Genomic DNA, 14,785 nt, shown 5'->3' with positions numbered 1-14,785 from the left:
TCTGGGTCACCTCCTTATCAGCCCTAACATTCTGTGACAATACTGCTGTGTAGTTCACGCTATGTCCCTCCTCTGAGGGACACACAGAACCACACCACAGAAGCATGGAATCTCAGAGGAATAAGAGCCACAGAAATCATCTAATCCAAACACTTCTTTTTATTAACTGAGGAGCAAAATAACCCATCCAAGCATCCTACAGCAATCCAGCAGAATAGCCAGGCTTAGAACATAAGTCTCCTGACTACCAGCTTCAGGATTCTTTCAAAGACACCACATGACCTCCCTATCAGAAGAATAGAGAAATTTCAAAACAAGAGAGGTCTGACTCTTCTTTCTAGCACAATGCAGCTAATCACCTAATAAATGTCATCCCGAAGAGAAAAGAAGAGGCACCCTGACCCACTCTCAGCAGGGCACATACTTTAGAGTTGTTATTCCAAGATCAGGGATAGAGTTACACTGAACGATCCATATTCTATCATCAGATTCCCCTTGTGGCCAAAATAGGCTCAAGGATTTGAGTCCATAATACAGACAAGAAACAAAATGAACAGGGAACCCCATGTGAGGATCCCAATGTGCCTTTGTTTGTTGCCTGAGGTTGTGCTACAAATGAGATAGAAACCACTAAGACCCCAAGCACTGTATTTACCTTATCCTGAAACACGGCTCTCACTGTGTAACACTTATTCAGTGTAGAAGAAATGTAATTCAAATATCACCAGGAGTGTTTTCAAAAAAGACAAACTGCTATAAACACCCTGGAAGAAAATAATTCCAACAAAACCGAACTGGTTAGTGGTAGATTATCAGTACCAAAAGACCCCGGGTGGGCCAGCCCTGGGAAGAGGACATGTCCCCGCACTTATGAAGAACAAACAGTACCCTTCAGAAGGCCTTAGTTTACATATCTTGATGTGTTTGATCAAAAGTGCCTTGACTTCTTCCTTGCCTTTTTTCTTTTTTTACCTTGTTATGTAACATGACCAGCTGATATGACTATTACAAATTTTCAATATTCCATTGCCTCCCTCTTTATATGGGTGAGCCAATGCCATTTAGAACCTCCCAACATTTATGAAATCATCCAAAGGCTTCATTTTATTGACACAAAGAAAGCAGCTTACTGCTCATATTACTGAACCTTGCCTATCTAAGCAGAGATTATGCCCCACAAGACGTTTTTTCTGGCCAAACCAAACAGTTGCCCAATTAATTTCAGTCGGCTGTGCTTGGAAGCGCCCAAAGAAGATCAGGTTTCTCACGTGATTGTCCCACTAGGGATAAGCTAGCCACTCTCTCTCTTGCAAAACCAGTGGAAAACAAGAAACTTGCTTAGACTGAACATCAACTTACCTTTCATGTAGGCTTCAATTTTTCGAATAAGTTCATAAGACTTGGATCGATCCAGAAGGGTCCTAATGGCAGGGAGGGGATCCAGAATGATGGTCTCAGGGTGAGCATCAATATATTCCTGAAAGGAAAAATATTTTCATTTGAAAGGAAGCTAGGTGGCATAGTGGATAGAATGCTAGACTCAGAGGCAAGAAGATGAGGCATTAACTAGCTCAATTTCTTCACTGGTAGAAAGTGGGAGTAACAGCACCTATTTCATAAGGTTGTTGTGAAAAAGAAAAGAGATAATATGTAATGCTGTGCTTTGCATACTGTAAACTGCTATATAAATGCTAGTGGTGGTGGTGATGATGAGGATGATGATGATGATGATGACGACGACGATGCATTGAAGACAAAGCAGTGAAGGATATTTACTGTCAGGAAGTTGCAATTCAGTCAAAGAAGGAGTCTTTCTTTCCAGTGACAACATGACAGCATCTTGATTCAAGAGATTATTAACTGAGGTTCCATTAATAACTCTGTAATACCTGAAGGTTTTCAAAGCACTTTCCTCACAACCACGTTGTGAAATAAGAGGTATAAGTATGATTCCCACTTTACAGATGGAGTTAAGGTGTTCAGAGACATGAAATGACATATCCAAGGTCACATAACTAGTTCTAAATCCTAATGCCAGTCCAGTTCTCATTCAGTTAAAAGAATATATTGCCTTTTTACATGCCAAGGACCAAATCAAGTGCTTTCAAATACTAAGGAAGAAGCATTTACTCAGCACATATTATGGTTCTAGGCAATGTGCTAGGGAAAGGAGACAGGAAAAGTGTGGCATAATCACTGCCTACCAAACAGCTAGAAAACAGAAGACAATCAAGACGCGGCGAAGTTCAGTCTTGACAACAGACCAGGCGTTAGTCTTGCACTGTCTGCAAGTGTTTCCTATTGTCCACTAAGCAAAGTTTGAAACTCTAGCAGTTAACATTCAAACATGCTTCCACAAGCAATATCCCTACGTTTTCAATCTTATTCCATATGGGGGAGAACCCACCATATCTGGCTGGCCCAGGAAACTGACACTGCTTTCACTTCCATCACTCTTCCCATTGAGCTGTCCCTCCCATGTCCCTCCCATGTCCCTCCCATGTCCCTCACCTCCTTTCCATCCCATCACTCTGGGAAAAGAAATCCAAGCAATACTACCATACCTTCTAAAAAGGGTGAGTCACTCCACTGCCTAATGGCCGCACCCACACACCCCCATGACTTTCTAGAACAATATATCTTCGGAGTCGACTCCTCAATTAGATTACTTGAACTGAAAAACGAGAGGCAAGGAATAACAATAATAACCACAGCCACTACTACCACCACTACTACCCTCAGTACCACCACCACCACCACCACCACCACAATAAAAAAGTAACAACAACAGCAACAACAACAATAACTAGCATTTATATAGCTCTTTAAGGTCTACCAAGCACTTACAAATATTATTTTGTACTCACAAGACTGAGAGGCAGGTACTATTAGTATAAGCATTATTATTATCTAATTATTAATGTATCTTTGTGCATTAACATAATTCTATATTATACATATAATATATTAATATTGTTGTTCTTCAGTTGTGTCCAATTCTTCCTGACCCCATTTGGGGTTTTCTTGCCAAAGATACTAGGGTGATTTGCCATTTCCTTCTCCAGCTCATGTTACTGATGATGAAACTGGGACAAACAGGATTAAGTGAATTAGCCAGGTTCACACAGCTAGTAAATGTACGAGGCCACACCTGAACTCATGTCTTCCTGACTGAAGACCTAGAACTCTATCCACTGCGCCACCTAGCTGCCACATATTAATATATACTGTTACAATTCTCTATTAATATTAACAAATAATAGCTGGCATTTATATAATGTTTACTATGTATCTGGCACTATGCTTAAGCACTTTATAATTATTATCTCATTTGAGCCTCACAACAAACCTGGAAGGTAGGTGCTATTATCCCCATTTTACAGATCTTAAAACTGCAAACAAAGGCTAAGTGACTTGCCCAGAGTCACGTAGTAAGTGCCTGAGGTAGGATTTGAACTCAGGTCTTCCTAACTCCAGGCTCAACCCTCTATCCACTGCACCACCTAGCTGCCCCCTAATCACCATTTCTTTAAAGTGCTCATATTGTATCTGTTTAATGATCTGTTCTAGTATATTGCCAAGAAAGATCATCAAACTTAACTGGTTTTTAGTTTCCATGATTCACATCTTTGCCCTTTTTGAAAATGGCAACGTTTGCCTATTTCCAGGCTTCTGGCAATGCTCTATTTCTCTAGAGATTCCATGATGACATCTCTCCAAAGTACCTTTATTATGTAAAAAATAATTCATCCAGGCCAGGTGACTTTCACACATTTAAAGTCCTTGATACTTTTCAAAGTGCTTTTCACATACATCTTGTTAAATGATCAAACCAGCCTATGACATAGAAAGAGTAGGATAAATCATCCTTATTTTACGGATAAGTGCACTAAGGCTCAAAGATGAGATGTGTCTTGTCCAATATCCTGTAGTTAATTAGTAAACAGAGCCAAAAAATCAAGTTCTCACACTCCAAATGCAGAGCTCCTTCCACAATATGATGATGCCTCCCCTTGAACACAAAAGTTCTCATCTACCAGGTTCCTACTCACAAAGCCAGCGATTTATCACATGCATATGCTTTCTTTGGTGTCTATTCTACCCTGTCCAGGGTAGTAGGGAAAACAGGATGGATGACAAAAGCAGCAAAATAGACTCCGAAATATTTTATAATGTCTACAGTAAGTTTAAATGGAATTTCTCTTTCTATCTCCTGCTGTTGGGCTTTGTTGGTAATATATAGAAATGCCAATGATTTATGTAGGTTTATTTTATAGCCTGCAACTTTGCTACAGTTGTTTCTTATTTCAAGTGGTTTTTTACTTGATTCTCTAGGATTCTCTAAGTATATCATCATGTCATCTGCAAAGAGTGATAGCTTTGTTTCTTCTTTGCCTATTCTAATACCTTCAATTTCTTTTTCTTCTCTTATTGCTAAAGCTAATGTTTCCATATTGAACAGCAGGGATGATAATGGACATCCTTGTTTCACCTCCAATTTTACTGGAAATGCTTCCAGCTTGTCCCCATTACATGTGATGCTTGCTGAAGGTTTTAGGTAGATGCTATTTATTATTTTAAGGAAGACTCCATTTATTCTTATGATCTCTAGTGTTTTTAACAGGAATGGGTATCGTATTTTGTCAAAAGCTTTTTCTGCATCTATTGAGATGATCATACGGCTTCTGTTAGTTTTGGTGTTGATACGATCAATTATGCTGATAGTTTTCCTAATATTGAACCAGCCCTGCATTCCTGGTATAAATCCTACCTGGTCATAGTGTATTATTCCTGTGATAAGCTGCTGTAATCTATTTGCTAATATTTTGTTTAAAATTTCTGCATCTATATTCATTAGAGAAATTGGTCTATAGTTTTCTTTCTCTGTTTTGACTCTTCCTGGTTTAGGTATCAGCACCATATTTGTATCATAAAAAGAATTTGATAAGACTCTTATTTTTCCAAATAGTCTATATAGAATTGGAATTAATTGTACTTTAAATGTTTGATAGAATTCGAATGTAAATCCATCTGGCCCTGGAGATTTTTTCCTAGGGAGTTCATCAATGGCATCTATCATACCGCATACCTCAACAAGCTCAAAATGAATATATGGCCTATAAAAAGTTATTTCATTTTTTAAAAATTAAAAAAGAGCAAGAGATAGAGAACTTCCCAGAAACTCTATGAACACAATTACAAAACACTTTTCACACAAATAAAGTCAGATCTAAATAACTGGAAAAACATCAGTTGCTCATGGGTAGGCCAAGCTAATATAATAAAAATGACAATTCTACCTAAGTTAATTAACTTATTCAGTGCCATACCAATCAAACTATCAAAAATTATTTTATACAGTTAGAAAAAATAATAACAAGATTCATTTGGAAGAACAAAAGGTCCAGAATATCAAGGGAACTAATGAAAAGAAATGCAGGGGAAGGTGACCTAGCCATTCCAGATCTTAAATTGTATTATAAAGCAGCAAGCATCAAAACTGCTTGATACTTGCTAAGAAACAGAGTGCTGCATCAGTGGAAGAGGTTAAATATGCAAGACACAGTAGTCAATAACTATAAGTAATCTTTTATTTGATAAACCCAAAGACCCCAGCTTCTGGGATAAGAACCCATTCTTTGAAAACAACTGCTGGGAAAACTAGAAAAGAGTATGGCAGAAACTAGGCATAGATCAAAATCTCACACCATATATCAAAATAAAGTCAAAATGGGTTCATGATTTAGATATAAAGGCTGATACTATAAGCAAACTGGTAGAGCAAGGAATAGTTAAATTTTTGCACAAACAAAGCGAATGCAACTAAGATTAGAAGGAAGGTAGAAAATTGGGAAAGAATTTTTACAACCAGGATCAAAGGATATGAACAGGCAGTTCTCAGTTGAAGAAATTAAAGCCATCTATAGTCATATGCAAATCAAAACAACTCTGAGGTACCACATCACACCTATCAGATTGGCCAAGATGACAAAACAAGAAAATGATATATGTTGGAGAAGATGTGGGAAAATTGGAACACTAATGCATTGTTGGTGAGGTTGTGAACAATTTGGAACTATGCCCAAAGGGCTATAGAAATGTGCATACGGGGGCTGCTAGGTGGCGCAGTGGATTGAGCACCGGACCTGAAGTTAGGAGGACCTGAGTTCAAATCTGGCCTCAAACCAAACACTTGACACTTACTAGCTGTGTAACCCTGAGCAAGTCACTTAACCCCAACTGCCTAAAAATAAAAAAAAATTTAAAAATAACAATAATATGCTAAAAAAAAAAAAAGTGCATACCCTTTGACCCAGCAATAACCCTTCTAGGGCTATATCCCAAAGAGATCATACAAATGGGAAACGGACCCATATGTACAAAAATATTCATAGCAGCTCTTTTTGTGGTGGCAGAGAACTGGAAATTGAGAGGATGCCCATCAATTGGGGAATGGCTGAGCAAGTTGTGGCATATGCATGTAATGAAATACTATTGTGCTATAAGAAATGATGAACAGGCTGACTTCACAAAAACCTGTAAAGACTTGTATGGTCTGATGCTGAGAGAAGTGAGCAGAACCAAGAGAACGTTGTACACAGCAACAGCCACGTTGTACCTGACTAATATTGATAAACTTAACCTTTCCCAGCAATACAACGATCTAAGACATCTCCAAAGGCCTCGTGATGGAAAATGCTATCCAAATCCAAAGAAAGAACTAGAAGTTGGATAATGGAAGCTGAATTGCTATTTTTTTTCTCTTCTATTGAGTTTTGTTTCCTCTTTCTGGTGGTTCCTCGTATTGGTTCTAATTTTTACTTACAACAATACTAATGTGAAAATATGTTTAATATGAATGTATATGTATAGCCGATATCAGATTGTATGCCATCTTGGGGAGGGTAGTGGGGAGGAAGGGGGAGAAAAATTTTAAACTCAAAAGCATATGGAAATGATTGTTGATAAATCAAAATAAATTAATAAAAAAATTTTTTTAAAAAAAACAAAATAGAAGTCTCATAGTCCTGTTTTCTTGATTTTCATCTGTTATGAGTACATTATTACCTGACCCAATAAATAGGCCTATCGCTTCCTTATTCTTTTTAGTCTGACTATACCTTTAAAAAACATTTTAAAAAAAGTTTTAAAGTCTTTTGCATAATGTCCTTAGCTTTTTTTTTTTAATAAGACTCAACTCACCTGGTTTGGGTCTTCCCCCACCTACTTTCAAAGACCTTACCATTCTGAACAGGGGACACACATTTTCAGAGGTGAAGTCTAGTCATGACCCAGCTCAGGGGTCATGATGTCCCAAAGCCTTGCTTCATATTTCCTAGCTAAACAGAGGTCCTCCATTTATTTATCTATCTATCTATTTCTCGATCATTTTGCCTGGCTTTTTGTTTTCCATTTATTGACATCTATCTTATGTGTCTATAAGTGAAATGCCCTACTTATGTGTCTATAAGTGAAATGCCCTATATATTGTCAGTTCTTTGAGAGAAAAGACTAGGTCATTTTTTCATCTTTGTATTCTCTTTACATGCTTTCCACGTGGAAAAATACATGGTACAGTCACTAAGTGCTTTTTATGGGAGATCAAGAACAAAGGGAAAGGTATGGGTTATGGGCACTAAGAAATTTCAATAACAACAACAACAACAACAGTGCCAAACACTGTGCTAAACACTTTACAAAAAATATTATCTCATTTTATCCTTACAAAACAACCCTGGTGCTATTATTATCCTCATTTGATGGAAGACGAAACTGAGACAAACAGGTTAAGTAATAATAGCTAATATTTATACCCCATTTACTATGTGCCAGGCACTAAGTGCTTTACACGTATTATCTCATTTCATCCTTAAAACCACCTCGGGAGGTAGGTGCTATTATTAACCCCATTTTACAGATAAAGAAACTGAGGCAAACAGAGGTTAAGTGACTTGCCCGGGGTCACATAGCTAGTAAGTATCTGAGGCCAGATTTGAACTCAGTTCTTCCTGAATCCAGGCCCAGCACTATCTCCACCACACCACCACGCTTCCCTACTATTTGAATTTAAGTTTTAACTGCCCAAAGTCTTGGTAAACACCTATGTTATCTTTATGTCTTTCTGCTGGCATACCGTATTCAAGCAAACCTGCAGAACACCATGCTGAAAAGTCCCTACACCACAATCTTCCAAACAAAAGGCAGTAAGAACCCACTTACTTGGTAAACAATTACCCTAAACTATCACAAGATAGATCACAATTCATCAAGACAGAATTGTTTTTCAATAGATTATATGAAGGGCAGTAATGTCATACAGAGAGAGTATTTCAGTTAGGAATGAGGCCATCCTTACACACAACACGACCAGCCATTTTCTTGGGCTGTCTCCCACACCTGGAATGCTCTCTCTTTTCATCTCCAGCTGTTGGCATCCCTGGCTTCCCTCAATTATCACCTGAAACCTCACCTTCTGCAAAAAGTCCTTCCCAGAACTCCTTAACTCTAATGCCTTCTTTCAGAGACTACCCCCACCTAACTTATCCTTGTAAGTCTTGTTTGTAAATAACTGTTTGCATATTGTCTTCCCCATGAGACATGAGCTCCTTGATAGCAAGAGCTGCGTTTTGCCTTTTTTTGGGGGGGGGGGGGGGGATACTAAACACTTAGGACAGTGTCTGGCACAAAGCAGCCATTTAATAAATGTCTGCTGGCTGGCTGCATTCTTTAGTAGTCTAGTGGTTAAAATACAGGGTTTTTCCCCACTGTAGTCCAGGCTTGTTTCGCAGTCAGAGGTCTTTTGAGAGGCATCATGGTGTAGTTCAGACATATCAAATGCAAGCCACCCCACCGTGCTGCAGCAAACCAGATTAAAATGTAACTGTGAAATATCTAACAAAATAAAATAAAAATAACAAAAATGGAAATAGAAAGAAAAACTACACATCAAAAAAGTAAAAATAAAAAATAAATGGAATGAAATTATAAAGATCAAGCAGGGCTCAAATGAAAGGGTATGAGGACCTACCTCCAACCTACACCTTCATGGAAGCAGGAGGCCCACAAGTATTACACACTGCACATGTTTTTGGACTTTCTGAATATATGAATCAGTTGTGCTAACTTAAAAATACTAGTCAAAAGAAGTCACCTTCTGGGAGGGGAAGGAGGGGATCTGTGGGATTATTATGGTGATGTAAGAAATAGAAAATAACCTGTTTCTATTTGAGTTTGACACCATGGGTATAAGTTTATATGGTGCTAGACCTGGAGTTAGAAAGGCCTGGGTTCAAACCCCACCTCTAGTATTACCTAGCTATGTGACCATGGACGAGTTGCTTCTCTGAACCTGTTTACTCATCTGTAAAACCAGGGAGTTGGAGCAGATGGATTTTATGGTCTCTTCTACCTGTTAGGAGAATTTTTAGTCCTAACTCTTCCACTCACTTATGTAACAATTGTGAAATGACCCTGCCTGATTTGGGGGGAGGATGGGAGGGGGTGGAGAAGTAGAAGGCTCACTATTATTAGTAGCCCAGATACCAAAACGCAGTCCACCAGGAAGACACTGCAGACAACCAGAACATCAGGCATCAAGTTTCTTACAGACCAAAACTTCATCCAAGGTTAAGGCATGAGACAAGATGCCCTTCCAGGATCCAGAGGAATAGAATTAAACAGTACACTCCTAGTACAAGATATCGTTGAACCATTCATTGATCACCTCTGGCCATTTAGGGATGAGGTCCAAAAAAGTAAAAAAAAAAAAAAAAAAAAAGCAAACCAAACTCCTGTTGAATATGAATTATGAATACAAATTCCCTAAGGCCTTGAGATCTCAAACACTGGTGTCCTACCCTGCTCTCTCTTCTTCCCTGGTGTTGAATAACAAAAACACTGACATCACTGTTCCATTATCACAGGACCCCAAATCAAAATGGCACTTTATCTATCCCAGGGTTAGTTAAACTCCCTCTGCATTCTAATAATCCCTCACCTACTCTAACCTTCCCCTTCTATCATGACCTCCAGAACACCTATTCTAAATTAACAAACTTCTTTTCACCGTCTTCTTGCAGCAACAGAGAGTCTTCCTCCTGACAGAACTCTGTGGTCCCTGGCCAACAACTACAGTGCTGGATGTGGACGTTGCCCTCCTCTTCCTCCCACCCCCACCACACCCACGTGCATGAGAGAGAGAGAGAGAGAGAGAGACACACACACACACACACACACACACACAGACCGTGCGTGCATGCACACACAGTGACAGGAAGAAATCAGGCATAATGCCTTGCATCTTGAGACCCACCCTATACTAACATCACTCAAAAATTCTCCGTCTGAGGCTTCTGTCATTCATTCATAACACCCTTAATCAGAGACTGGATACAGTTATCTACTGGCCCCCAAGCGAGCGGCACTTGGAAGTTAGGAAGACTTATTGCAGGTACCAACGAGCTCTGCGTTGCAGGCAAATTATTTAAGCTCTTTTACCCCTTTCCTCAACTGTTTAAAAAAAAATAACTGGGGAACATAATTGTCCCTACCTGTTGTGAGGATCCAATGAGACAATATATAAAGGGCTTTGCAAACCTTAACGGCCATATAATTGCTGGCTATTATTGCCTCTTTTCTTTTTTAAAAGGTGTTCAGACATTTGGCTCCCTCTGGAACCTGCCCTCCTGCTTCACTATGCATGCTACGAAACTCCTGTCCTGTCAAACACTCTGGTCTCTCAGTTGCACAACTTCATCATCTCCCATGACACTCAACATCATGCCTCCTCAGCCACAGACAAGCTGACCCTCATACACACCATCACCTGTTACTACTCCACCTTCATGATCCCAAACCCTAAAAATTCCTTTCTCTGACTACAACCTTCTATTCTTTCTTCTCTTCCTCCACCCCACTCCTCCTAAATCTAATTTTCATCTTCATTGTGACACCCACTCAAGTCTTACCAAATTCATTCCCATCTGTAGATTACTGATGCTCCAGGAAAAATAGCACACGATTTTTTTTAAAAGTATAACCGAATCTCAATTGGACCCCCAATGCTGCATAGTAGCCCCTTTATTCTTCCCTAATTAACTGGGTCCCAGTCCCCACAGTAATCATTCCAAATTTTCTCTTTCCTTAAGCTTCCCATAGAACCCTTTCCCTATTTCCTCTCCTTAGATCATACGTCCTACTCTGCCAAGAAAGTAAACATCTGCTGTGATCTTGATTTATCCTATGCTAAATCTCAAAATTCATCAACTTGATCTCTATTCGCTGTTTTGTTCTTTTGCTTCTGCCTCAGAGGTAGAGGTGGCCCTTCTTTCTGAGGTCAATTCCTCCACATGTGCCCTTAATCCTGTCCCCCACCAGTTGTTCGAAGAGTCTGCCCCCTTTGCCACTCTCACTCTCTAACCTGTCATTTCTCACTGGTCTCTCCCATCCTCTTAAAACAAAACAATACTCTCCTCCTCAGCACTCCAACAATTTACAATCTCATTTCTGACCTCAAATTGCAATGAAATTACTGCCTCCAAGGTTACTAAGGATTTCTTAATTGCTAAATCTGATGGCTTCTTTATCATTCCTCTTGACTACTCTATGGTAGTAGATATCACTAATAACCCCTTCCCTCAGAGCATTTTCTCTTCCCTTGATGTGTGGGACACTATTTGCTTCCAGTTTCTCCATCTGTCTGACTGCTCCTTCTCAGTCTCCTTTGCCGATTTGAACTACATCCCTTCCCTTAATAATGGGTGTCTCCTCAAAGTCTTTAAATCGTGGGTTCTCTTCTCTTTTTATATGCTTTCTTCTATTTGGACTCCTAGGTTCTAGTCTCTTCTCCAATCCATCCTCCAAAACAACATCAAAATAACCTTCCCCAGGTACTAGTCTGACCAGGTCCATACCCTCCAAGAACAAATGTTCTACTGTGCACTGCTCTTCAGCTTCAAATTTAAATTCCTTACCAATTTGGCTCTAGTCTGTTTTTCCAATCTTTAATATTGTTCCCCTTCATGTACTACTGTCCACATCTCAGTTAACCATGTTGAACTAAAACTAACCAATCCCCACATCTTCTCACACAGAAGTACTTAATGTATGCTGAAAAGAACTGGACCACATATGCATAGGTAGGTTTGACACACTTTAGCCAATAAAAGGCAATTTTCTTGAGAGCAAGGCCTATGTCACCTTCTTCTTTCTCAACAAGTTTTGTTGACTTATTGCTGAGTAATCAAACTCCAAATTGTGGTTTCTTCAAAAGCAACACACAGGCATTAAAGTAAGAGACTTTTATTAATGAGGATGGAGAGGGAGAGAGAGATAGAAATCAGATTAATGAAGTTAATTCATTCCAAATCTGGAAGGAAGAAAAATGGAAAACAGAGGAAGAGAGGAAGGGGAAAATATCTTATAAGCAGGAACCAAAATAAGCTTTTGACACAGAATGAATGCCATTGATCTTAGTGGAAAAACTATTCTTAAACACATTCATCAGAGAGAATAAAGAATTATGAAAGAAAGGAAGTTCACAAGAGGAAGTTTTTCCAATGGGTCCATCATCCACAAATGGATTTCCTTCTCTAAGTCTTTCAGCCTATCGTGCCACAAGCTTCATAAAATTTTTAATACTTTTCTTAAGAATTACCAAAGAAATTGCTTAAAAGAGATTTGCACTATGTACTATTGTATCACCACTCAGAAAAAGGAAGGACCTGGGCTGTTTCCATAGCAAATGGTAAACACAGTCTCATTTGGAGCAATTGCCAGGTTACTTCTCCAAAATACCATTCCCTGGACTTAAAATTAAAGCCTGGCTTTAACCAGAGATAGGGGAAAAGAGGTTAGAGAAAGGCACATACAAATAGCTCTGGGATTAAAGAGGGATTTCAACAGAATCTACAATCATAATAGCTCATAATTATATAACACATAATTATATAGCACATTATAGTTCACAAATCACTTTTCTCAAAACAAACCTGCAGTGTAATCAGTGCAACCATCACTCTCTCCTTCCCATCCTTTTACAAAAGATTACAAACACAAAACAGTTAACTGACCCAAGGTCACACAACTAGAATGGGTCAACTCAAAGATCTGAAACCCATCTCCAATTCCAGAGTTCTTCCCAGTTTAATGCCCACTAACACATGGGCCTGTTGGCAAGTCAGACATTTCATCCTGTATTAGACAGATATCTCAAATTAGAACCCACCGCTCTAGATAGAAAGAAAAGATTGACAGTGCTAAGCAAAAGTCCAGGAATTGTCATTGGACTACACCTAAAACCTTCCATATGTGCTATCTCCTCCAGTAGAACGTGAGCTCCTTGGGAGTAGTAACTATCCTGCTTTTCTATTTGTATCCCTAGGGCTTAGCAGAGTGTTCTCCACATAATAAGCACTTGAATACTTCATTCATTCAGACAATATGCTTCTGTAGGACACATGATTTCAAGGGTGCCATGTCCAAGATGAGATAAAATTGACCATTTAAAAAGGGGCAACATTTAGCCTTAAGACGAAAAGAATTAAAAGTAAAATTACATCCATCTTGAAATATGTGAAGGGCTGTCCCACATGGGACAGCTAGATGGAGTGCTGGGCCAGGAGTCAGGAAGACTAGAGTTTGATTCCAGCCTCAAACACTTACTAGCTGTGTGACCCTGGGCAAGTCACTTAACATCTGTTTGCCTTAATCCACTGGAAAAGCAAATGGCAAACCACTCCAGTATTTCTGCCAAGTAAATCACATCAGCACTCTTGGCACGGTCCACATGTTCATAAAGAATTGGACATGAATGAATGACTAAACAACAACAACCCATATGGGAGAGGGAAGGACATGTTTGGCTCAGCCCCACAGGGCAAACTAGAAAGAATGGATCAAAGTCCTAGGGGAGGGAAGATCAGGTTCAATTTAAGGAAAAACTTCCTAAAAGCAGAATCACCAGTCTTAGGAGGTTAGCCCTCACTGGAGATCTTCAAGTGGAGGATGGATGATCACTTGTTGGTGATACCAGAGAGGGAATTTGTGTTCAAATACAAATTGGACTGTATGTTCTCTAAGGCTCCCCTGAACTGAGTCTGTGACTGCTTTGCTCTTCACTCCACGCCACCCCGATTTTTTTTTCACTTGAGAATATCCTTCTCTAATAAATAAATGCAATGCTACTCAACCTTTCCTCATTTCATCTATCTTTTTCCTTCTGAATAAAGTATGACATTTGGAGTCATATTTCACGTCAGCAAATCTCAGTGATACTTTTATGAACTGAAATTTGTTGCCTTGTGTTAGGATTGCTAGTTCATCTCATTTGCCATACATGTTCTATATATTTTGTAGATATATCTGGGCTAAAATCCAACTTTCTATAAGAAGCTTTTCCTAGGCACCCTTAATTCTAGGGATGTCCCACTGAGATGATTTTCCAATCTACTCTGAATGTGTTTCTTATGCAGAGAGTTGTTTGCACAGTGTCTCCCTCATTAGAATGTGAGATCCTTGAGGACAAGAACTGGTTTTGAGCTTTTGTATCCCTATCACTGAACACAGAGCCTGTGTAAGTAATTACACAGTAATTATCAATGAGTTGAGCCCATAATAAATGCTTGTTGACTGACTGGATACCTTCAGCCACACAGTTTTATTTCTGGCTCTTCTATTAGATTTTTCTTATCTGGGAATTTCTAAGCTTTTCTTCTTCCTTCACTGTAAACACACACACACTCTCTCTCTCTCTCTCTCTCTCTCTCTCTCTCTCTCTCTCTCTCTC

General features: G+C 39.1%; 1 protein-coding gene across 3 annotated transcripts in view; it reads right to left on the bottom strand.

Moving 5' to 3' along the window:
- The window catches only part of ITPK1 (inositol-tetrakisphosphate 1-kinase), a 307,786-nt gene that overhangs the window by 95,864 nt on the left and 197,137 nt on the right, over nucleotides 1–14,785 (bottom strand). For all 3 annotated transcript variants that reach the window (XM_027870122.1, XM_027870121.1, XM_027870120.1), the window contains exon 5: nucleotides 1,360–1,477. In XM_027870122.1, coding sequence (XP_027725923.1) covers nucleotides 1,360–1,477 — 118 coding nt within the window. The remainder of the gene's footprint in view (nucleotides 1–1,359; nucleotides 1,478–14,785) is intronic.

Source organism: Vombatus ursinus, unplaced genomic scaffold (genome assembly GCF_900497805.2).
Source record: "Vombatus ursinus unplaced genomic scaffold, bare-nosed wombat genome assembly UNPS02014794.1, whole genome shotgun sequence".
Classification (NCBI taxonomy): domain Eukaryota; kingdom Metazoa; phylum Chordata; class Mammalia; order Diprotodontia; family Vombatidae; genus Vombatus; species Vombatus ursinus.
The sequence above is the reverse complement of the archived record's forward strand: the minus strand, read 5'-3'. Positions and strand labels throughout refer to the sequence as shown.